We start from the raw sequence: 25874 nt of genomic DNA on the forward strand, positions 1-25874 counted from the left end.
CAGGGAAAGGATAGTTTCAGCTAAAAAGATTGGAACTGTTGGCCATCTAAATGCAATAAAATTTATTTCAACCCTGTTTATACCATCTTTTTTATACCATAATTTTTAAAATCAGCTTTTAAAATAGATTACAGACCTAAATGTAAACCCTATATAACCTTAAGAAAGAAATATATGAGCAAGGCTTTGTGTCCTCTGGTTGGTAAAGATTTGCTAAGTAGGGCCCAAAGCATGAACCATATAAGAAAAAAAATGATAAATTAGGCTTCATCAAAATAAAATATTTCTGCTTTTTAAAACTCACTGTTTTACTGTGTTTCTTTAAAAAATAAATAAAACTGTTAAATAAGTGAAAAGATAAAATATGGACTAGATGGAAATATTTGCACAATATATTGGTTAAAGGACTATATCTAGGATATATAAGGAGCCTACAGTTCAATAATAAAGGAAATAATGATTAAAATGTGGCCAACAATCTCAACACACAACTTCACAAAGAAGTGTAGGACTGGCCAATAAGCATGTAAAAAGATATTCAGCATCATTAGTCTTTAGGGAAACACGAAATCACAATGAGGTATCACTATATATTTTTTAGAATAGCTGCGAGTTTAAAGATGGACAGTTCCAAGTGTTGATGAGGGTGTGAAGCAACTTGTAACGTACATTTTTGGTGGGGAATGTAAAACAATACAGCCACTTTTGAAAGCGGTGTGGCTGTTTCTGATAAAGTTAAACAGAGCTCCAGCAATCTCGTATCTAATATTTACCCAAGTAATGAAGGTATATGTCCACCCAAAGGTTTGTATGTGAGTATTCATAGTAGCCAAAAACCAAAAGCAAATGTCTTATCAGCTGGTAAATGGATAAATAAGTTGTGGGACCTCCATACAATAGAATACTACTCTGCAGTAAAAAGAAACAAATTGGAATTTCCAGTTCTGGGACAAGTGAATACACACTGTTCTTCCTGCTAAGTACAACTAAAACCCCTGGATATTGTACGGGGGGCACCTGGGGGGCTCAGTCGGTTGAGCGTCCGACTTCAGCTCAGGTCATGATCTCACAGTCTATAGTTTGAGCCCCGCGTCGGGCTCTGTGCTGACAGCTCGGAGCCTGGAGCCTGCTTCAGAATCTGTGACTCCCTCTCTCTCTGTCCCTCCCCTGTTCACGGTCTGTCTCTCTCTCTCTCTCTCAAAAAAATAAACATTAAAAATAATAACAATAAAAAAACCCTGGAACATAAACAAACATAAGATTCTGAAGTGTGGAGAGAGAAAGGCAGATCAGCTGAGGACCTTGGTGCCTGAGGAATGATAGTGAGGCAAACTCCCTGCTTCATGTGTCCCATCCTGCATGCTAGAGAAGCTGGCAACCTGGAAGCACCAGTGGGCACAGACAGAAAAACCCCAAGGAAGCTGGTTTTCTTTAGCCAAACCAGGAGAAGGGCAACCTAGGAAGACAAAACTAGACAGTGACTGCCCTGCTCCAGCCAAAAACCACGGAAAAACTACACTCTGTCCCCACTTTCTCCAGCAGAGGCTGAGTGTGGGCTTAGGCTTCCCCCGGGCCCAGCTTTCGCAAGGAAACCCTCTTGTATCTCCTCCCCCACTTTCCTACTGGGGCCGTGACAGAGCAGGTGAAGGCCTGGGCAGTTGGTAGATGTCCATTCCCACGGGGCAGGAATGAAGCATCCGTCCCCATGGCATCAGTGGAGGCTTGTGGGGAGCCCTCGTGTAGATCTTGCCCAGTTCTTATGTCCACCCATAGGAATGTTATCTTTTTAGGTGGCTTTATAAATAAAACTTTCATTCACTTCTAATTTCTACAGAGTGATTGCATGCATGTTGGGAAAGCTCTGATTTCTGTATACCACTACCACCTCTCTTTATGGTAGTTTCTCCGCTGGTTTTCTGTGGCTATGAAGGCTTGTAGTCTTACAATATACAACTGGTGATACATTTGCTTCTTTTCCATTTGTATACCACTAATTTATTTCTCATCATTGTGTGGCCTGCCTAGTGCTTCCTGATCATTTCACGTCGTGACAGTATTGAAAATTTTATTTTTAGTGTATGTTAGCATAAATGGGGAATGCTCTGTGAGGCCAGGGGGGACCAGCCCAGGATCTAACTACTCCACTGTTCTACCTGACTGTTCTGAGCTGGGTTGAGAAGAAGCCCTATGCCTGCTGGTTTGGGGATTGAAGTAGATCTATTTTAGTTTATTAAGGAGGTGTCCAGGTACTTCTCTCTTTTATCAACAGATTTTAGTCCAAAATGGTTATTGAATTAACAAATATTTCTTAAGCATTGCTGCCGTATGCCAGGCTTTGGAACTAAAACAATGAATAAGGTGAGAGACACTATCGGACAGAATACAAGTCCAAGTAGGCTTGAGCTACACTACATGTACTAGTTTTGTGACTTTAGCCAAGTCACTTAAATATTTTGAGCTTTAGCTTACTTGTCTGCAAAATACAGTTAATGATAATTTTTAGGGTTGTTAATCTAAGACATGATTCCACACCTGTGCAGTCCAGTAGAGTGAGACAGACATATCACCAAGTAATTGCAAAAAAAATGGCGTGGCATGGTAGAGATGAAAGAGTGAGCAGTGATGATAGAAAGGAGTGTCCGCTCTGCCTAAAGAGGGACTCGGGAAGGCTTTACAAAGGAGGTAGTATTTAAATTGTGCCTTGGAGTATGAGTTGGAGAGGCACACGGCACATGTGGAACTGCTCGATACATTTAGGAAACTGCTGTTTGTTCAGGATAATTAGACCACAGGTATGGGCAAATGACAGACCGGAGAGGCAGATCACAGAGGGCTGTGGTTGCTACCCTGAAGATCTTGGACTTTATTCTGAAGGCTGCTGGGAAGTGTTAAAGAATATTCAGCCATCAAATTTGCTGGTGGTGAGGTGTGTTGAAACTGATAGTTGAAAGTGTCTTTAAGCCATTATGTTTGAAGAGGGCCTGAAATAAGGTCATGGGAAAAATTGAAAGGAGGTGACAGATTTGAAGAGGCTTAGGTAGTAGAATTAACAGGACCTAAAAGCCATTGGACTACCTGGGGAGAAGGAATAAATAGCAATTCCCAGGGTTTTAGGCTAGAGATAAAAAGCACTCTAAAAATTATAGGGATGGGTTCCTTTCCTTTTTTCTATAGAAAAAGACAAATTGTCTTGAGTATAGTTTTCACAAAGTTTAGTAAGGTACATCCCAGACTGATTACGTAAATATGAGTGCCATAGAGGAGAGTCCTATTTATTCTGTAGGTGGCATTAAGGAAAGAGCTAAAGAAAACATAACTGTATACATATTGATAGGTTTGAAAGTAACAAAGGTCTGAAAAAAATTTTAATGTGATTGGTTGATGAGAAAAAAATTTTATGCTTAGCTTAGTGTTTTTAAAGTGTGCAGTCTTCTCATATGTGGAACTTGAGAAACTTAACAGAAGACTATGGGGGAGGGGAAGGGGGAAAAAGTTACAAACAGGGAGGGAGGGAGGCAAACCATAAGAGACTCTTAAATACAGAGAACAAACTGAGAGGTGAAGAGGGGTGGTGGGGGAGAGGGGAGAATGGGTGATGGGCATTGAGGGGGGCACTTGTTGGGATGAGCCCTGGGTGTTGTATGTAAGTGATGAATCATGGGAATCTACCCCTGAAACCAAGAGCACACTGTATACGCTGTATGTTAGCCAATTTGACAATACATTATATTTAAAAAAATAATAAATAAAAAGTGTGCAATCTTGAATTTGCATTAGTGTTTACATATTATAACTAAATTTTATTTTTGTGAAAAAGATATTAGGATGAATAGTTGCTCTGAAAATTTATGTACAAAATTTTAAAGTATATTATTTATTCACTATTTTTCTTCTATTCTAGTTACTCTCTCTGGAAATGGAGAAAACGGTAAGGCAATTTAAGTCTCAATTTAAGTAGAATATTTATGGTATTGTAATTGCAGCCTGCTTGCTTTTATTTAGTGATGACTATATGTGCTTTTGTTTTCAGAAATAAAATCTGTGTTTTTAAAGTTTAAGTAGGAGATACAGTATTGTGTTTATTCGTATTCATTCGATATCTTTTCATTTGTGGTGTTTATATAAATTGGAGTAGCTGTTATTTTGTAAGGCACCTAGTACCGAAACTTCTTTGATATATTTATGTACATATTTATGCCTTGTATGTTCTTCAGAACTCTTGACAGTAGTACTTCAAAGATTTTGTTTCTTTTTTTTTAATGTTTAGTTAGTTATTTTAGAGGGACAGAGAGAGCTTGAGTGGGGGAGGGGCAGAGGGCGACAGAGAATCCCAAGCAGGCTCCACCCTGAGCATGGAACTGCCACAGGGCTTGGTCCCAGGACCGCAAGATCATGACCTGAGCCAAAATCAAGAGTCGGGTGCCCAACCAACTGAGCCATCCAGGCACCCCCAAAGATTTTTAATATCCATTCTAGCTAGGGTTGAAGAGGGGATTTTGTTTCATGACGCCCAGATTTTACTGATGGTTCTCTTGATAATGTGTTTGTTAAAAATAATGCTTTACTGCTCACAGACATCTTACAAAATAACCACACTAAATTTGTGAATTGTATTACGAGTTTATTTTGAAAGGGAATTCTACTTTTTGTAACAACTAGTCAACGAGATAATGCCTAGAGGGAAAAATCATTGCTCAATATTTCACCAGGATAAAAGAAAATACTAAGTTATTGAAATCAAATTTCAAAAATAAAACTTGATTTGAGATACAAAATCCAGAGGATTTCTAAAACAGTTGAGCGGTTAGAAATTACTGATAAATACTTATTCTTATTGGAAAGAGGCATTAAGCATGTAGATCTCAAGTTGCCTTTGACTCTGATCTGTCAGTTCTAGCCAGGGTTGGAGAGGAATATAGACTTCCTCCCCTTGGTAGCCTTGATTTTCTTCCTTTAAATCAAAACTGTTTTCTATATGTGATAACACAGATACAGAAAGCAGAGAAATTTCTGAAGTATTTATAAAAGAACATTTAACTTATTATTTCTTGGGGCTATTTTGCCCATGTCTTTCAAAGATTCTTTTGATGGAGTTTTTTTGTTTGCTTATTTGTTTGTTTTTTTAAATTCACTTACCGGTGATTTTTGAATCAGATTTTTTGATTTATAGATTTTTTTTTTTTTTGCTCTGATTTAATTTGCTTAGTTAACTAAGATTTTACTTTGTTACTTCTGACCAATGGTTTATAGCATATATATGTGACCAGAAGTTTTCTTACTAACAATCACATTATTTCTAATTTATTTAAAAGCAGTATTTCATCAGGGCGCCTGGGTGGCTCAGTCAGTTGAGTGTCCCAACGTCGGCTCAGGTCATGATCTTGCGGTTCGTGAGTTCAAGCCCCATGTTGGGCTCTGTGCTGACAGCCCAGAGCCTGGAGCCTGCTTTGGATTCTGTGTCTCCTTCTCTCTCTGCCCCTCCCCTGCTTGTGCTCTGTCTCTCTTCCTCTCTCTCCCTCCCTCTCAAGATTAAAAATAAACATAAAATAAATAAATAAAAGCAGTGTTTCATTACATTATAATGTGATAATTTCCATTTGTTAAGAACTTATTATATTTCAGGCATTATGCTAAGAGATTTATCTGTTTTGTTCTTTTAGCTGAGGGTTGAGATTTTTAAAGCAGAAACCATTTTGTTCTGTGGAGAGCAGAAATACTCTAAAAATATATTAAATGTCTTTAAAAATATTTTGAGAGTATATTGTTTCATATGCTGACCTTAGTTGTAAGTAACTAAATGATTAAGAAGTTTAAAGTACCTCAAGGTTACCGTTTATCTCAAAGCTATACAGTAGTATACAGACGAAGATTGACAAATTTGATTGAATATGGAGGCCAGGCAAAAATATAAATAAGTGAAGCAAGCTAAGTAAAAATAATACTGCAGACTCAGTAAATGCCTCACTGTTCATATAAGAGTAGGAGACTGAGCTCCAGTATACTTTTCCAAAGGAAAGTCAAATGAAGGAATAATAATGAATCCATTGGGTAGACCATGGGGTTCAACCTGAAGGGAGCAGAGATTTTCAGAAACCAGAGTTTTCAGTGAGGGTGACAATCAGTTTTAGTGGACGTTGAAAAGAAAGCAAATTTGAAGATAGATGGGAGATGTGGGAAGGATTTTATCTTGGCATCAGATGTTGGCTCTGAAATCGGATGTAACTACTAAGATGGTGGGTAAAGTGAAGGAAACCTACTTTTGGAAAATACGACGTAATGAAAAGAACCTTGGATTTTTGTCAGGCGGATGTGGGTTTGAATTCTGGCTTTATCATTTACTAAGTGACATTGGGCAAGATACTAAATTCTCTGAGCCTCAGGTTTCACATTTGTAAACTGAAAGAACACCTTCCAGGACTATAGGGAGGGTTAGAAATAAGGTACACATTATATACCTTCAAGTAGGCTTTCAGTGGGTGGAATTAGTGATCGGAGTAGCTGTGGTCAAACGTGGCTACTGAGAAGTCCCAGTGGTTTACAGCGCATACACCGGTCATGCACGTGGAGTCACTTCCCAGCAGTGTCACAGCCAAGGTGATACTCTGAACAACACATTTTATACTGGCCATTGAGATGGGCTGGAGGCAAGGAGACCAGTTGGCTTTTGCAGTGAACCAAATGAGATAAGCAACAGGATATGAGCTGTTACATTGAGAGTGAAAATAACGAGCGAGAGTTTACTTTGAGAGAGATTTTAGGAATTGGAATTTGAAGGACTTTGTGCCGATCAGCGGAGCGATGTGAGGAGTCCTTGGGCCCAGGCTTCCCGCGCCAGTTAACTGTGGGACTGGTGGTTCTGCTCTCTTAGCCACACATGCACCAGCATAACAGCAAAAGAAAAGGCTGGGTCCAACGATTGTTAATTTTTTTATGATTATTTTATTTCAAAAGAACACTTTTTAAACCAGAAGTGAGAGAAAAATAACCTCAGACCAAAGGAAGAATAGTACTTCGAATTCAGTACATGTTAGCTTTATGAAAACTTCACTACATTGTTCTTAATGTTTCTCATTTCACTGCAGACCAGTGACAACTTTTATCATTTCTTTAGCTTGGGAAACACTGAAATAGGGAACGTGCAAAAAGAACCAAATTTTGAGAGGAAATTAAGATTCTCGGATAGTAATGATAATAATAGCCAGTACTGGGGCTCCTGGCCGGCTGAGTCAGTAGACATGTGACTCTTGATCTCAGGGTTGTGAGTGCGAGCCCCACGTTGGGAGTAGAGATTACTTAAAAAAGTAGCCAGGATTTATCAAGGATTTATTATGTACCAGGGACTGTTTTAAATGTTTTGCATGTATTAGGTCACCAATATTAAGCAGCTAACTTTAATGAAACAAATTAAGTGCTTTAACTGAAGTCTGAGCAGATTTTGGAGGGAGTATGGTACGAAGAGGTAATGAATTGCAAAAGTAATGGAGAAGGCTTATGTGGAAGAAGTAATATTTGATCTCAACTTTCAAAATGAGTAGAATTGCAGACTTTTATGCTTGTGTCTACTTTGTTTTGTTCAGTGGTTTGTGGTGCCACATTCCAAATGGAAAAGGACTTTAGGCACCTGGTAAATAGTCCTTGCTTCTTTCGGAAACCTGTTCTGCTTCTTTCAAATAGAAAAACTGCAGAAACAACAAAAAGCTTTGAATTATATCTGTGAGTTAATATTTGGAGCTAAGGGTGTTTGAATGTTACGCTAATCTACTTGGGAACCAGTTATGGCCCGAATTTTAAGTGGCTGAAAATTCTTGGGCACCCTTTGTTGAAAGGAGAATGAAATTTAGCGTAACTTTTCTGGACAATCCAGGAACTGAGTTTTTCAGATGACTCATTATTCACTGTGATGGGAACTCCCTGTATTACTTTCAGCTGATAGTTCCTTGGACTTAATGTTCATGGTGGTGGCTTCTGTCTTAAATAAGTTTTAAATCATTTAAAATGTAACTTTTAGATATAACTTAGAAAGACCTTGAAATACACTGAGAGAAGGTGTTTCAACTTGAATCTTAAGCGTTTTAATAAAATCAAATCTCCTCTCAGACTGCAGTCTTTACTTATAAACCAGGCTGATAACCCTTAAATGCAGAAATTGAATGTTTCTTCATATCTGTAATTGTTACGTCATGCAGATAAAGGCGTTTACATATCTGATGTCTTCAGTAGATTTTCATGAAGGTTATTTATTGGATTAAGCCTCCTGACCCTAAATATTGTGTTTTAATGTAAAGCTTCTTCCTGTTTTCACCTGGATTCAATGAAATGTTATTTGTTTTTATTTACCAGGAAAGGCCGTTGTTTACCTTGTGGCTTTCCATCTGTTCTTTGTTATGTTTGTATGGTCCTATTGGATGACAATTTTCACATCTCCCGCTTCCCCCTCCAAAGAGGTAAATTTCATGTTGGTAAATTGCCAAATGCTGTAGCTAATTGTGGAATTATTTTCCCTGTGTTACCTTCGTTAAAACTTTATTACATAATGCATTTGTTCTGTTTCCGCTCATGAACTCGCTTGGTGACTCCACACTGTGAATGTGAGTCGTCAGCCCGGTCTCAGATACAACCCGCTCAGCACACTGAGATCGAGAATAGTGCTAAAGTTTGCTTATACTGGTATTTTTCTGCCATGCTATGTTTTCTTAAAGACATTTTTTTTTTTTTTTTATTGGAGTAAAAAATCTGAAGGGACAGAGAATTGAATTAGAGAAGTAGAGTTTATTTTTGGACACCTTAACGTATTTTCTCAGGCCTGAACAAATATGCTGCGACAGAAGAAAGTTTTGGTTGTGGAGAACAACTTGTCTAGGCTATTGTTTGTTATACTTTAGTATGTCTAGTGTTTCTTCTAATTTGAGGTTCCACTGGGAAAAATAATGTGAGTAAATATTCATGTAGAGTCAGTTTCAAGACCAGTATGTTTCTCCTGCCTTGACATAGCTGACTGACATTTGGTATAGCTAGATGGCTAAGAATATGCTCTCTGGTGTTAGGGTTACCTGAGTTTGATTTTCTGCTCTAACACATTACATAATGTCTCTGAACCTCAGTTTTCTCACGGGAAAATGGAGCTAACAAATAGTGCCTGTTTCCGTAAGATGTTTGTGAGGATTAAGTGAGATTCATTCACGTAAAGCTTTTAACACAGTACCTGCCACGTGGTTGGCAACCAGTGATTAGGTGATGATGATAATTATTTCCCCCCCTGTCAGATTCTTTCAGAATTATAGACCCTGTGTTTAAAAAGGATACCAACGTTCATTTAACTTTTACACACAGAAGAGTATAAACATAAGTGGACACTCGATGGATTTTCACAAACCGAGCACCTTTGAGCAACCACCCCCCAGTCGAAGACACGACACATCTCCAGCGTCTCGTCAGCCTCCTCGTGCGCCCTCCCAGGCACCCACCTGCCACAGACCACTCTCCTGCCCCCCTAATAGCATCAGTTTGCTTTGCCTGGTTTTGCACTTCATGTAAATGGAACCCTACACTCTGTGTGTTTGTGTGTCTGGCTTCTTTCATTAACATTCCGTTTGCGAGATTCATCCGTGTTGTTGCATATAGTTGCGAAGCATTCATTCTCATTCTTGTTGAGTATTGGTTGCGGTAAATAACAGTTTGTTTAACTGGTCTGTTGTTCGTGGGCAAGGGCATTTGGGTGGGTTCCAGTTTAAGGCTGTTAAAAATAGGGCTGCTGTAAACATTCTTCTGCATTTGCATATTATATACACATACATGCATATCTACAGACGTACATCTATAGCTCTTCTGGGTAGATGCCTAGGATTACAACTGCTGGATCATATGTGGTGTGTAATTGAGCATTAAGAAAATGCCAGATGGTTTTTGCCCTTTTTTTCTATTGGGTGCTTTTGTTTTAAGGGGTAGTGAAATCATCGATCAAACTTTGTGTTTCTTCAGATATATTCTTCAGACATTTGCAATAATTAGTCGCCTCTTAAAGTTATGTTACAAACTGCCATCCATACCTTAAGCTCTGAGTTGAAAAGGAACTGATTTTATTGGATCGCTTAATACTAGTGATGGCCATTGAAAATATAGCATGTGTAGAAGTAAATGGTTCTCATTATAGGAAAGAAAACATAGAATAAGAAAAACAGTCGGTAATGCTTTTGAGAAGCAGTACAGTGTAGAGGTGAAGAACTCAGGCTCCGGCCCCAGACTGCCCTGGCTCAACAACATTGGAGACTTCCCTCAACCGTCTGTACCTCACATCTGTCCTGTAGAACGAGGACAATACTAGTATATGCCTTACGGGATTGTTGTGAACGTTGAATAAATTAATAATATGTGTGGTTAGTAATGTTTATGATAATAGTATATGGTTAATAGTGTATGTAAAGTGCTCCGAAGAATGCACAGCACGTAATAAGCGCCATTTGAATGTTATTTACTTATTTTGGTTGTTGTTTTGTCATATTGCATCCATCTAGCATTCAGCCCAGGACCTAAGCCGTTACATACACCCCCATTCTTCACGCTCCCTCTTCTGAGAAGGTGAGCTGACTGCCCCGGCCTGTGGCCAGTGGCCCTGCCATGGCATGCTCTACCTTCCCGTCCTAGAACTTACCGTCCAGTTTCATAGTTGCCTGGTGCCTTGAATGCATCACTTTACTGTCCGTTTATTGAGGGCAGAGATCATTTTCATGCTGTTCTGTGCTACACCCGTCTCCCCACTACTTAGCGCATAGGTGTAAGGTGTTCACTACTGAATGAGTTAATTATGAAATTATCAAGGGCAGCTAAGTTAAGCTAGAGTGACAGCCAGAAAAGAGCAGGAGTTTGTGGTTCTCTGATGGCCGACTGAGGTAGCTCCTTGTAGGAGTTACAAAGCTGTGAGGCGGCTCCTAAAGTAACTGCATTAAAAGGACTCTGTGAGCTGAGAGGTTAGAAAAACACTTGGCCATCAGACGCAGGGAAATTGTTTGAATCTAAAAAGCTCTACATTTTTAGGAAAGTTAAATTATACATACGGGTACTTTTTTCTTTTTTTTCTTTTAGTGTTTTTATTTTTAAGAGAGAGAGCGAGCACGAGCGTGCACAGGCGGGAGAGGGGCGGAACGAGAAGGGGGAGAGGGTCTGAAGCGGGGCTCTGCGCTGACAGCAGCAAGCCCGACGCGGGGCTCGAACTCTCAAACTGGGAGATCGTGACCTGAGCCGAAATCAGACGTTCAACCGACTGAGCCACCCAGGCGCCCCTGGGTATATTCTTCATTCTTTGTCAGCAAGTACTTAGCACCTCCTGTTTACCAGACTGTGCTAGGCTCTGGGAATTAAAGGAACAAGACAGACATGGTCCTTACATTTTAAAGGGAGAGACAGATGGTAAACAAATGATCATAACTGTGATACGTTTACCTAGTTTTAGAATGAGAACATGATGATGGAGTAAAGCATAACAATAAAAGCCACCAGGGAGAAAAGCTACTTTGGGTCGTACGGTCAAGGGAACCTCTGAGGACGTGGCACCTAAACTGAGACCTTTATGAGCACAGTATCTCTCTCACTGAAGTACTAGCTTTTTGAAGGGAGGATCTTCGTTGTTTATTGCTCCGTCCCCATTGCCTCGAGTCAGACCTCATACACAGCGGGCAGATTGCTAAATATGTGAATGAATGAACCGTGAGGAGGAGCAGCATCTGAAGAGCCAGCAGGCATCTTCTGTCACTAGGCGTCCTCTCTCCGAGGACAAGATACGGCCCCATCGCTCCTCCCTGCAGCGGCTGCCGGCCAGCTACAGGGTGCAAGCCGTGCTCCTTTGCACGGTGCACGAGACCCTTCGTGACCTAACATCTTAGCAGCGTCATCTCCGCTGCTTCTTCCTGGCCCTCAATAGCCAAGTCCTATCTCGTGCTGACTATACCTTGCTGCGGTCACGTCTTCGTGCTTTCTGCATGCTGCGCCTGTTCCCGAGATTCTCTTCCCCTCCTTGTTTTCCCGCAAGATTCCTGTTTATCTCTCAGAACCCAGCCCAGACCCCACTTCCTCCAAGACACTTTCATTGGCAGTTCCCGCTCCCCCCTGAGGGAGCTTTCATCGTACCTGGCACTTACGCTGATTTGTCATTTGTACTTCTCTGTTGGCATGGCTGACCTTCCGACATGACCTTCATGGTCCATGGCATGGCTGACCTTCCAGCCGTGACTGGACTGTAGAAATGGACTTTGGAGGCAAGGGCCACGTTGTTACCCGTCTGTGGATTCCTGTTACCTGGAACAGTGCCAGGTTCTTAACTGGTATTTAATGTGTATTTAAATGGAACCATCTGAACACTGAATTTAAGATACTGGCGTTTTATAGTTTGAATGATACTCATAGCTTTTAATGAAAACCAGATACATAATAATAATTTCAGAACTCGAACCCATTAACATTTTTTTTGTTCCATACCTCACCTAAAATTCTGGTGTCTCGTGAGATTTTCATCTCGTGTAAGTTTTTCATAGTTTGTAACAGTAGTCCTTAAGGCAGAGTGATGATGTTGAGGCCTGGCTAGAAATAGGACGGTCCGGGGAAATCTGTTCACGTTTTACAAGGAATGTCTCCTTTCCAAATACATATTTATCCTCATACCATATGGTTCTTATACTTTACTGTGAATGCGACAGGGGCACATCATGTCAGGAAAGAACTTTTAATTCAAACAAGTTACCAGTTATAATTCTCTTAAAAGAGAATGGGCCATTTTGCAAAGCAGGGAAGTACTTCGTTATCTGATTCAAGAGGGACTGGACCTCAGAAACGTCGTCTGAAGATTCCTACCTGCCCGGGAGGTTAGATAAGTGACCTCCACCGTCTCAGGTTAAGATTATGGGAATCTTTTCTGACTGCTTTCTGTCCTTTTTATTTGTCTGCATTACTCCTTACAAATCATTTGGGGATTTCTTGTGCCATCAAGATTTGAGTGTGAGAACCAGGTGAGGTAATCTAAATAGACTTCCACATCCTGACCTGTGGTGTCTGGTCAGGTTAGAGTAATAGTCTGCAAAAATCAAGAACATTTATTTTACGTTAGCAGTATGGAGGGACGCATGCTGGAGTAAAACTCAAAAGACTTGTGTCTGAATGTCAGCTCTGTCGGCAAATGCGCAGTCTTAGAAAGTTCCTCAACCCAGAGCTCCTTCTGACATGCCAAACTGTTGCCTTGTTTGTAACAGGAGAGACTGCACTGCTAAGCTAATACTGTTAATATGGATGATGGGGCACCAGGAGTATGAAAGTTTTGTAGTGAGTTAGCAGGTGGATGAAAATACTTGAATGGAAAGAGATGAAACTCCATTCAAGCAAAACCCTGTAAGTAAAAATTGAGAAACAGAGCAAGTCTCAAGCCATTTTTAGTTTAAAAAGAAATTCTGTGAAATAAAGAGAGAGAAACTGGAAGCATCTATCTGCCTGAAATTATAGAGGCATAAGACTCAGGGTCCTTGAGATGCTGGGATGACCACGACCTGACAAGAAGAGCAGCTCTGGACAGTCCTTTGTGGGGAAGGTGCTGTTCAAGGAAACGAACTGCAAGCTGGCCACACTGTGGGATTAATTTAGACGTGAGAGATGGAAACTAGAAATAACTCCATAAAGGAATCGCTCTTGGAGAAAAGGAGACTATGCCTGCCTTGACAATCCTTAGTCATTTTGCAGAAAGTACTCCTGTTGGTTAGCCTTTTCAAAGCTAAAACAAAGTAGTAAAAGAATGGCTTGTCCTCACTGAGATATTTGGCCAGAAAATAGTTGGACCCCATGCCCGCGATTTAACCTGTACCCAAAGCAAGTGAATCTTTGGGCATCCTTCCAGAAATTAAAAATTTCTTGACACTAATTTTCAAACACCAAAGTTTTTCTAATAGAAAGTGTATACTTAACCCTTTTTGGTTGGGAGGTATTTAGTTTTGTCTGTAGAAAGCAAAGATACACAATTTTCTAGTTCATATTCTTTCCCATCGTTAGAATAGAGGGCAGATATTTTTTAATCTGTCAAAGGTATGTAGTTTTGTTAAAATGTACTTGATTTAGCCTCTTAAATCTGAAAACAAATTTTGCCTTCATGGAAGAAAATGTTTTTTGTTTGTTCTGGATAAAACTTTCTTTTTCTGAGTGTGATATAGTTCATGATCATGGGATTAAAAAGAATTAATAGTTATTTCTCCTTTTATAGTTCTATTTGTCCAGTTCTGAAAAGGAACGTTATGAAAAGGAATTCAGCCAAGAAAGACAACAAGAAATTTTGAGAAGAGCGGCAAGGGACTTACCTATCTACACCACATCAGCTTCAAGGAGTAAGAAAAACCAGTCTTAAGTTTTCCTTTCCGTAGAATTTTTAAAATATAATTAACCCTGCCAAGATATGTCTGCATGATTTGACTATTAAATGGATATTGTGATTGCTGCAGATAATGTCTTCAAGAACAAGATTTTCCCGTGTTCTGTATCTTCTGTGGTATTTCAGAGATATGTCCATATGTTGATAATTGATTTTTTTTTTAATTTTTATTTATTTTTGAGACAGAGAAAGACAGAGCATGAATGGGGGAGGGTCAGAGAGAGGGAGACACAGAATCTGAAGCAGGCTCCAGGCTCCGAGCTGTCAGCACAGAGCCCGACGCGGGGCTTGAACTCACGGACCGCGAGATCATGACCTGAGCCGAAGTCGGACGCTCAACCGACTGAGCCACCCAAGTGCCCTGATAATTGATTTTTTAAGGGGCTCACTATGAGTCTCTGTGCATTTTTTTTCCAACTCAACATCATGGCTAAAAATTTCATTTGTTATTCTTAGTGAACCATCTTTTGGAAATTCTGGTTTGAATTTGAATATCGTGTGTCATCACAAGAGTAATTTTTTTTTAATCAAGAATGCACGAACTTAGAATGGATAGGAATAAAAGACACAAAGGGGAGGAAGCCTGTTCCAGTTTTTGGTTTTTTTTTTAATGTTTGTTTATTTTTGAGGCTGGGGGAGGGGTAGAGAGCGAGAAAGAGGATCCGAAGTGGGTTCTGCGCTGACAGCAGTGAACCCAGGGTGGGGCTCAAACTCACTATGAGTTCGACCTGAGCCAGAGTTGGGCGCTCAACCGACTGAGCCACCCGGGTGCTCTCTGTTCAGTTTTTAAAACTACTATTCAGAGAGCCAGAATTTGAACTCAGGTTAGTCTGGTTCCAAAGCCACTGGTATTTCCGCTGTCCCGCTTCCTGCACTGAGGTGGGTGACTCCTCCAGCACCTTCCTTTTCTCAGGTGGGAGTCTTACGACAGGGATGAATTTCTGAGTGACCAGTGTGGTCACTTCAATATAGGAAATTGTTTTACGTTATGTATTACGTACCTCCTGAGTTTGTTCAAATAGTAGATACTGTAATGGCCGACAGTTATTCAGTTCTGAGTGCTTTACACACACTCATTTAAACTTCACAACAGCCCTGTGCGGTAGACACTGTTGTCTTCATTTTACAGGCGAGCGGACTGAGACACAGAGAGGTTGATAACTTGTTCAAGGTCAGACAGAGACTATGTGAAAAATTGGAATAAAATCGAGGTGCTGTGGCCCTAGAACCCACTATGCTGCTGAACTCCGCGGGGAAGCAAAAGGAACTTTACTTTCGTATAGTTACATATAAGTTGTGACTAAGGAAGTACAAAGTTTGTACCAGATTTTAGGAGGGGGTATTTGATTTTTAAATTTTTCGTGCGTTTAATACTATTCATTTTGCATGACTAATACATTGCCATACATAACGAAAACGTGAATATCAGATCAGACCCCAGCTTTTCTATTACTAGTGTAGTGAGAGTCACTAGCTTTGTAAGTGCTTGTGTCCTTATTTTAAAACAAGGCTAAACATATCTCCGTCTTTGGGTTAGTGGAAATATTAAGTGAGATACGTAAATGAGATGTGCATTTAGTGTAGATCTTGGTATGTAATTATAAATTTTCAGTAAATGATAGCTAATATAAAATAATCCTTTTTCTAGTCAATCATGAAAAGTGTGGTTTACAATAATTATTTGCTCTTCTAGTTCTGTAGATTAGACATTCTTAACCTAAAATCCAAGATTTTGAAGAATTTATGAATCCTGAGATAATATGCAAAGTTGTGGGTACGTGTAGCTTTCAGAGTAGCCCATTCATAGCAAGATCATCTGATTTTCAGAGCAGTACATGTGTCCTGAAGAGTTAATAGCCACTGATGTAAAATCTTTACACTTTAAGCCTTATTATTTTTCATTAATTATAATGACTTTCCTCTAATCTGAATAAAATCCTTCATCTATTCAGTCTTACACACTTTGCTGGTGATTATTTAATCCTCCGGACAACCCTGAGGTAGGTGATGCACTTGTCCTCATTTTAGAGATGAGGACATGAGGCACAATGAGGGGTCCAAAGTCCCCGAGTGATAAGGTCTGAGATTTACAGCTTCTTACCTTCTGACGACAGGCAGAGTCCTGGCTCTGGAGCACTGTTTCATACTGCACTTCAGCTGCTTAGAATTCCAAACTTTGGGGACTTTTATTCTTTTTTCTTGTTGTAGAAGTCAAATCTATTCATTCTTTAAAAAACAAAATTACAGAAACACGTATTATAGGAAGTGGACCTTTCATAGACCAGAGACGAATGAAAGTGACAGAGCTGCCTCCACGGGAAGGATCTCCGGGGGCAGAAGGGAAGCTTTTCACTCACTTCCTCTTCGGTCTTTTTGAACCATGTGGACATATTATTATCTATCCATCAAACAAACAAAATTTAGTCTCCACAGGGTGGATCCAACCAACGTCTCTCTCCCTTTGTCCCACAATGTTTCCCTGCATCAACTCTGTGCTGAAGCACTCTGTCTTTCCCCACCTTTTTGAAATGTCTTTTCCTCTGCCTAGAATGATTATTTTTTCCTCTTTAAATCCAGTGTAAGTTTTAATGTCTACTTTTCACCCAGTTCTATTCACTTGAACAAGAAGTAATTTTTAAAAGTGCTTGGAACTTCTCAAATTCTTACCTTGTCGATCATAAATCACAGCCTCGTAGTCATTTCTGTTTACCTCACCTCCTCGACCTGATTCTAAGAGTCTGGCGGTCAGGAGTTTCTCCCGTGGTCCCTAACGAAGTGTCTCATTAATAGGCCCTCGGTAGGTGTTGGTTGAATGAATCTGTCCCTCCTCCGGGGCCGCTCCTGCGCTCCCTGCACGCCACTCTCGTGCGGGGGCCTTGCCGACCTTCTCTGTGCCATCCCAGTCCTAGGGTCGCACCGTTCGTGCACTTGGGACTCTAACTAGCCTTCTCTCCATGATTTTTCCCATCATAGTCCGGATTTCTATCTTATCAGGAATTGTAATCATATATTTACCAGAAATAATTTTTATTATCCTATGAATAACACCTGCTTTATTGAGAATCTGATATGTTGTAGAAGATTTTGTATTTACTCTGCACGGCAATCCCTTACACGTGGTATTATTTGCACTTACACAGGAGGAAACTGAGGCCGTAGAAAGTGAGTTACTGACCCAGGGTCACGCGGTTGGCGGGAGAACTGGCATCTCACCTGACTGGTGACAGAGTCCCTGCTGCTCCCAGCGCAGTGCACTGTCACCACACCCTTACAGGCTGGCTTTTCCAGAGCTTATCAGTTTCCTCTTGGTGTCTGTGTTCCTGTCCTTTTTGTTCGTAATGTTGATTTTATTTATTTCGAGAGAGAAGAGGGCGGTAGAGGGGCAGAGACGGAGAGAAAGAATCCCAAGTAGGCTTTGCACTGTCAGCATAGGGCCTGACGTGGGGCTTAACTTCATGAACCGTGAGATCATGACCTGAGCTGAAATCAAGAGCCAGACATTTAACCAACTGAGCCACGCAGGCACCCCTCGTCCTTTCTTATATTTGCATGGAGATTGCTGACCTTTTTCTTCTCTTCTCCCCCAGTTTTCTCCTAAAACTCTTGCTTCTCCACTTAATAAATTACAACCAACTTCTTCCTTCTGCTTTCAGGTATGCGTCAAAGTATGTCTCTCTTAAAAACAACAACAAAAATTTCGGGGCACCTGGGTGGCTCAGTCGGTTAAGCATCCAGCTACTGACTTCGGCTCAGGTCCCGGCCTCACAGTTCGTGGGTTCAAGCCCTGCATCAGGCTCTGTGATGACAGCGAGGAGGCTGCTTGGGATTCTCTCCCCGCTCCCCGCTCCCCGCTCCCCGCCCCTCTCTCTGCCCCTCCCCCACTCACATACTCTCTCTCTCAAAATAAATAAACTTAAAACAACAGTCACAACAAAAATTTGGTTCTGTTGATACTCTAACCACTATTATATTTTGAGTTAGATCCTCTGGTAAGCTGTCTGTACCCAGGGCCTGTGCTCCTTCCCATGTGATTCCAGACAGCCGGCCTCCATTCTCCCTACTTGAGCTCAGTGGCTTTTGCCCTCTGACTTCTTGAGAAGCTTTCTTCTTTTTGCTTTTCTAGTATAGTTCTGTTCTGCATCCTTGAATGATTATTCATCCTCCTAAATTTTTTTCTTTTTTTTAAATTTAATTTAATTTAATTTTTTTTCTTTTTTTTTTTTTTCTTTTTGGAGAGAGAGAGAGAATGGGAATCTTAAGCAGGCTCCATTCTCAGTGCAGAGTCCCATACGAGGTTTGATCCCACGACCCTGGGATCATGACCTGAGCCAAATTCAGGAGTCAGATGCTCAGCCAACTGAGCCACCCAAGCGCCCCTTTTTTTTCTATTTCTTAACTTCACAAGGGTGCCCTGCCCCAATTCTTTTTGTACTGTTCCTCCAACTTTTGTTTTCAGTTATGGAATTCTGACACCGTGCTATTGTGATCATTCGTTTATTATGTCTCAATTTGTTTTCTTTAATAGTTTTCAAGAATGAGTTCACTTTCCTCATATGAATCAGAGCAGATTCAAGGACACTGTCACACCAGCACTCCCTTGTATCCCAGACCCTTTCTTGTACGTCGGGTACATGGGCGGAGTTGCAGCTACACTCGAGGATTGCTTGTCTGCCTGGAGGCCTCCCACCTCCCTGCCCCAGGGCTGCAGTGTCCTCCCTGGGGATGCAGAGGGAAGAAGGTGTAGCCCTCTCCCCCTGGGGGCCCGGGCCCCATCATTTAAGGCTCCACACTCTCCGTGGCCTGCGCCGCCCAGTTCAGCATCTCCCGCTTGGTTCCTGTTCTGGGTTTCTTGCACCGATGTGTCTGTGATCGGTGGGTGTCCGTGAGATGAGGTGAGCTCGGGGTCGTGCTGCTCTATCGTCTTCCCAGGCCTCCCCCAGGACAGCTGTCCTTGAGCCACCTATTATCCAAAGCTACAAACCCAGACAGAACTGGACGCATCAATTCAGACTTTAATACCGTCAAGCAGTATTTGCCACGTGGCAGAAACTCTCTGAATGCAGTACTTGCTGCATGAATGGGTGAGAGAATGAATCCATGAAAAACACCTACCCCAGGCCACCCGGCCGGCCCGCCCTCACCTGGGCTCCCTTCGGTGGTTTGCCGCCTCGTTCATCTAGGTGCCCTAGACCAGAAGCTGACCTAGAAGTTTGCTGATTGCTTCCTTTTCCTCGGTTCCTCTATCCACTCAGTCCTCAAGATCCACCACAAGTCGTCTTCAAACGTCTGTTCAGGGGCGCCTGGCTGGCTCGGTCGGTTAAGCGTCTGACTCTCCGTGGCAGCTCGGGTCATGATCTCACGGTTTTGTGAGTTCGGGCCCCGCACGGGGCTCTGCGCTGACAGCGCGGAGCCTGCTCGGGGTTCTCTCTCTCTGCCCTTCCCCCACTCACACTGTGTCTCTGTCTCAAAACACATAAATAAAAACTGAAAAAAAAAAAGTCTGTTCAGTTTAGTCTCCTCTCAGGGCAAAATTACCATCTCAGAATTTTGAGTAGAAGAATAGGGGAAAAAGAAACTAAGATACTCTTGACCCTCATCATCTTACTTAACCGCCAGTTCAGCTGTGTTTAGCCTTTGGGCAGATTACTTCCTCTCGACTTTGGGGTGTTGTTCATCTGTTGAATGGAGAGATCAGCTAGCACATTCCTACGGTCCTAAAGCTTTACTTTTTCTACATTGTCTGGTTTTACCTCCCTAGTGTCCAACCCCGGTGATGGGGTTAAGGCCCTCTAGAAGGCCCTCAGTGTAGTACGGCTTACTCATTTAAGGAGTGGGTATTTACCTACATCCCCTTCATTTTAAAGACGTTTTTGTTGAAATTACAAAAGTAATACATGCACATGATTTAAAAAAAAACTTTTAGGGCACCAAATGAAAAGTGAGGTTGCCCTTCACCCTGGCAGTGTTCTCCAGGGGGACCCTTATATCCTTGCAGAAAATTTTCACACTTGGCAGAGTATTACAAAACTTACATGCAATTAATATATTTCAGCAACTAGAGTGGATAGGTATTAACCAATACAGATTTAGTTACCTGGATAGTGCCTTTTAGCAAGTATAACATTGCTTCAAAACTTCAGAATAGCACTTTGTCTCTCTTACATGTTAATTCACCTCTAGAAGGTGGATATATTTTATTGGGATATGTGAAGAGAAAAGAACATACTTATTTCCCTTAGAGATGCGAAACATGCTGTATATTCAAACTGTTCCACAGTTTGCTTTTTTCCATCTGATATATTTGCATTTTTCCAATTTAGGGTACGTGTGTATTTTGTATGGAAAATTCTCGTTAAAGTCTGCATAGTATTCCACTGTATGGATAGATATAAAATGCCTAGCCATTTACATAATTTAAGTAATTCATAATATTTTATTGTTAAAAATAATGCTATAGTGAACATGTCTGTAGAATTTTCTAGAAGTAGAAATCCTGGGTCAGAGAACATATACATATTGAGTTTTTATAGACGCTCCCAAATTTCCTTCCAAAAAGATTGTAACACATGACCTCGTACGTGCAATTTTTAGAGGGTACCGCTAATTTAAATTTTTAGTTGAACCTATTTTCTGTGCTAGGAAACAAACAGTAATAGTACAGGAAATAGGCTCAAACAAATAGGATCACAAGTAATAGGCAGCAACTTAGGCTTTTAACTCTCACCCCAAAAAACTACTGAAAAATATGAAATGGTGTCAGGAATTGGTGGGTATTTCCAGTATCTTAAGGGCAGGACTGCAAGACAGAACTGGAACCAGAATTGGAGAGCCAAAGCTGGGACTCCGTGGAGCTTGTTTCTTGTTGTTCCTGCAGATCTGTTTGAAATCAAACACTGTCTGCCTCCAAATGAGTTTTCATTTTTTCCCCAAGTCACATGGCAGACTGTCACCGTCGCGTGTTTCCCAGCTCCAGGGCTCCGTCTCTGTTCTGCGTCCGCGGGGGAGAGAGCACGAGCTAGAAGGGAGAAGGGTGGTCTGAACTTGTCCCTGAGAGGAGGAGAGAGTGGCTTTTCGACCAGGCAGATACCAGATACGCCCCAAAGAAGCCCACTACACTTAGAACATCAAGTAGAGTATTTACCATTTAATTGCTCTAATCTGTAAAAGTTTCAACAGTTTGCGAGAGACCCTTGGCCTTGTTGCCAAGTTGGTACAATCTGTTTGCTTTGGAGGCCGTCACACAGAGAACAGTGAGCATCTAACTATGATGATATTGTCGTTATTCATCCATAATAATGGTTTTAAAAAGTACTTTTGAGGGGCACCCGGTGGTTCAGTCGGTTGAGCATCCGTCCGACTCTTGGTTTCAGCTCAGGTCACGATGTCATGGTTTGTGAGTTCTGCATTGGGCAGAGCCTGCCTGGGATTTCTCTCTCCCTCTCTCTGCCCCTCCCTGGCTCGCTCGCTCGCGCTCTCTCTCTCTCTCTCTCTCTGTCTCAAAATAAGTAAACATTAAGTTTTTTTTTAAATGATTAGTTGCCAGTTTCACAGAGTTATTTGTAAAAGAATGAAAGCAAATGTTATAGTCAAATTCAGCTTGCACATCCTTCAACAGTTTCCTTTTAATTCTTAAATGTAGCCATCAGATATTGTGAAAGATGTCAGTTGATTAAACCTGACCGGGCACATCACTGCTCAGCATGTGACATGTAAGTATGACTCATTTGTTTTCGTTTAACCCTAGCACTGCACATTGGTGACGGGAGAATAGTAGGGGATGCAATATTTTCTATGCTTTATGCTTAGCAAAAACGCTTCATCCTCTCCAATTACTTGCTATGTATGCTGAGCTAACAAAAATATTTATATAAGCTAGAATATACTTTGAAGTAATCTCGCTTCCTGTACTAGTTGATAGAATGTTTTTTAAATATACTTCCTATGCTTACGCCTAATGTAACATTGATGAGCAAGTAATAACCCCTTTGAGAAAGATAACCTTAGCTCGCAGATTAAAAAGACTATCATGACAATATTCTTGTTTATCTTGTTAATATTAAAACATAAACCACAAACATACTGTTTTCAGTTACTGTCTGTGACATCATTCCCAGAAAAATTTGAAAGATTTTATTTTATGTGCACTTTTGAGAAGATAGTGTGTTGAAGGAAAGATCTATAGTTTAGGAATCTCTGCTAGTCCTTGAACTGTAGTTAGGTTGTTTAACATTCTGGGTATTAGTTTATTCATTTCTTATGTTACAGCAGTCCCCTCTTATCTGTCTGAGGATATGTCCCAAGATCCCCAGTGAATGCCTGAAACTATATATACTATGTTTTTTCCCATACATACATAACTATATGAAAAAATTTAACTCCTAAATTATGCACGGTAAGAAATTAACAACAGTAGCTAATAATAAAACAATAGTTATGACAATAGGCTGTAATAAGTGTATGTGAATGTGGACTCTCTAAAAATGTCTTACCGTGTACCTACCCCAACTGGGAAGAGATGAAGGGAGGTGGGTGACGTAGACCCTGTGACGTAGCGTCTGGCTGCCGCTGACCTTCTGGGTGCGTCAGACGATCATCTGCTTTCAGACCATGGGTGACTGCTGGGAGCTGAGACGAGGAGAAGCAACTCTAGATAGGGGAGATGGCTGTATTTGAGATGTTCTCTGGTCTGACTTCATACAAATCTGGATTATGTGTATTGGCGGGGAGGCAGATTTGGAGGGGTTTTTTTAATTATAAAAGCATAGTCGTGCTCACCTATGGAATCCAATTTTGTGAATTGTGTGGGAAAAATAACCATCTACTAGCCCATCATTGGTAATATTTTAACATATTTGTTCCTATGGTTTTATTTTTATGTCTTGCATGTGGTTAAAACAGCCTACGGATTTCTGTGTTTCATTTTATCTCCCTCAGCTAATTTGTAAGCTGGGCCTGTCTAATTGACCTAGTGTTACATGTACCATATCAGTATATTAAAATATCATTTGATGTGGTTCAAAGCAGCTGACTGTGCACAACTGAATTCCCAGTATTAAAAAATCATTATTTCTTACCTGTAAAAGTACTTGGCGAAATATCAGAAATATTTTCGAACCTAATGTTCACTGGGTTGGTTCTTCTAAGATGTTATTTGTGAAGGTAAAAATTTAAGCCAAAGAAGAAGAAAATTATGAGCAATTAGAATTAGGGGAATTTTTATAAGGATTTTCTTACACTTATTTGTTTTTTAGATGTATTCTTAAGATGGATCATCACTGTCCTTGGTATGTATAAAAAATAGAGGAAATCTCATTGGGGGTGGAGAGGTGGGAAGGAGACAATTGAGAGTAATTTACCTCAGCATTTTTAAATTTTGAAGGTCAGTGTAATTACTCATAGATATCAAGATTGATGTAGTCATTTATATGCAATATATATGTATGTAGTTGTTTATATTAAATGTATTCCTTTAACTATAAATCTGATGTATTAACCCAAGTAAGTACATAATAAGAATTGACATTGGGGCACCTGAGCAGCTGTCAGTTAAGTGTCCACTCTTGATCTCAGCTCAGAGCATGATCTCGCGGTTCGTGGGATCAAACCCCCTCCACCCCCCCCCCCCCCCCCCCGGGCTCCACACTGACAGCACGGACCCTGCTTGGGATTCTTCTCTCCCTCTCTCTCTGCCCCTCCCCTGCTCGTTCTCTCTCTCTCTCAGAATAAATACATTAAATTAAAAAAAAAAAAAGAATTAAACATCAAAATTCCAAATTGTTTGAGACACCTGTATAGCTCAGGCGTTTAAGTGTCTGAACTGTTGATTTCGGCTCAGGTCATGATCTCACAGTCGTGAGATCAAGGCCCGTGTTGGGCCCCATACTGAGCTTGGAGACTGCTTAAGATTCTTTCTCCCTCTCCCTGTGTCCTTTCCCTCTTCCTCTCACTCACTCTCTCTCTCTCTCAGAAATAAAATAAAATAAATTCCAAATTCCTCATAGAATTTATTAAAAACACACATCCACAATGAAGACACTGCTTCTCCTACTTCCCAAATGGCTCATTTCCAAGTAATAATGATTAAGTTTTTTATCTGTCATATGTGTTGTTGTTTTTATTATGGTTTAAAAAATAACGTAAAATTTGCCATCTTAACCATTTCTAAGTGGACACTTCAGGAGGTACAAAGTACGTTCACATTGTTGTGCACCCAGCGTTCAGAACTTTTCATCCTGCACAGCTAAGGTTCTGTGCCCATCCCTGCCCCATGCAGCCCTGGAAAACACCATTCTGTTTTTTGTTTCTGTGAGTTTGTGGTTTGTCATATTTTTACAGTGTGACTTTTTGTATTCTTCTAGGGTGAATAACTGTGTGGGATTTTCTAATTACAAATTCTTCCTGCTGTTTTTATTGTATTCCTTGTTCTATTGCCTTTTTGTGGCTACAACAGTTTTACAGTACTTTATAAAATTTTGGACGGTAAGTCTTTTTTCTATCTTAAAACATATATTTAAGACTTTTTAAGATGCTATATTCATAAAGAATTCCTTCATTCTTTATTATAAATAGATACACTTCATTTCAGTTTTACTAGATGGAATTTATAATGGATCAGAAAGAGATCGGTTATAATTTACCTTCATATGTTTATGTTTATTTGTATATAAATGGATAGTAAATAAGATACAGTGAACTTTAGTGATCCAAACTATTTTCACCAATATTGTAACAGTAGATATACCAGTTTTAGGGAAGTAATTGCTTTTAGTTGAGTTGAAGAGACTTACTGCAGTATTACAGTAATAAAAGTGAAATTGCCAATACCCGAAATAACCACTAACCTGCTTCCTGCCTCTGTAGATGTTAATCTTTTTTCTATCATGAGTTGCAAAGGTTTTTTTCCACGTTTTCAGTTTATATCTTACAACCCTGTTTTGTTTTTGTCAAATCGAAGTTTTATATTTTTAAAGCAGTATTTTTATGATTTCTGGTTTTCCTATTTATTTAAAAGCCATGCTTTTCATTTATGACTTCTGGCTTTACTCTGTTCACTATACATTTATACAATATTGACCCAGGTTTTCCTTTTCCATTGGCATTTTAATTAGTTTTGTTTTCACATTTAAATCTTTGATTTTGAAGAGGGGATTATTGTGGTCAAAAAGTACTTTGTATTTATCCTTCCTAAAAATTCTATTGAGAGGTTTTAAAATGTAGGTTTTATGACTGAACTGCTCAGGCATGTTGAAGCCAGCCAATCGGGAGCTGATTAGGTACCATTGAAAAGGAAGTTTGTTGCTCACGGTGTCTGAGGGGAGGGGCCCACCGTGCCATGCAGGACCACGTGGGAAGCACCAGGCAGGGTGACCAGATTTAGGGTGAGCCAGTTTGAATAATGTCTGTAGTCCCTGGGTTGTGTTCACCTTCCCGTGGAGTGGTGAAGGCAGGGCAGTATTGTCTCCTGGGGAGTGACAGCCAG

General features: G+C 40.5%; 1 protein-coding gene across 4 annotated transcripts in view; it reads left to right on the forward strand.

Annotated features, from left to right (window-relative positions):
- Positions 1-25874, forward strand: part of ZDHHC20 (zDHHC palmitoyltransferase 20) — a 71532-nt gene that overhangs the window by 21332 nt on the left and 24326 nt on the right. For 3 of the 4 annotated variants that reach the window (XM_060637563.1, XM_060637561.3, XM_060637562.3), the window contains exons 2-7: positions 3902-3928; positions 8341-8444; positions 14231-14351; positions 22035-22104; positions 23647-23679; positions 24754-24874. In XM_060637563.1, the coding sequence (XP_060493546.1) occupies positions 3902-3928; positions 8341-8444; positions 14231-14351; positions 22035-22104; positions 23647-23679; positions 24754-24874 (476 nt within the window). The other variant, XM_078447555.2, reaches the window with a different exon arrangement.

This window comes from Panthera onca, chromosome A1 (assembly GCF_046562875.1).
Source record: "Panthera onca isolate mPanOnc1 chromosome A1, mPanOnc1 haplotype 2, whole genome shotgun sequence".
NCBI classification, from domain to species: Eukaryota; Metazoa; Chordata; class Mammalia; order Carnivora; family Felidae; genus Panthera; species Panthera onca.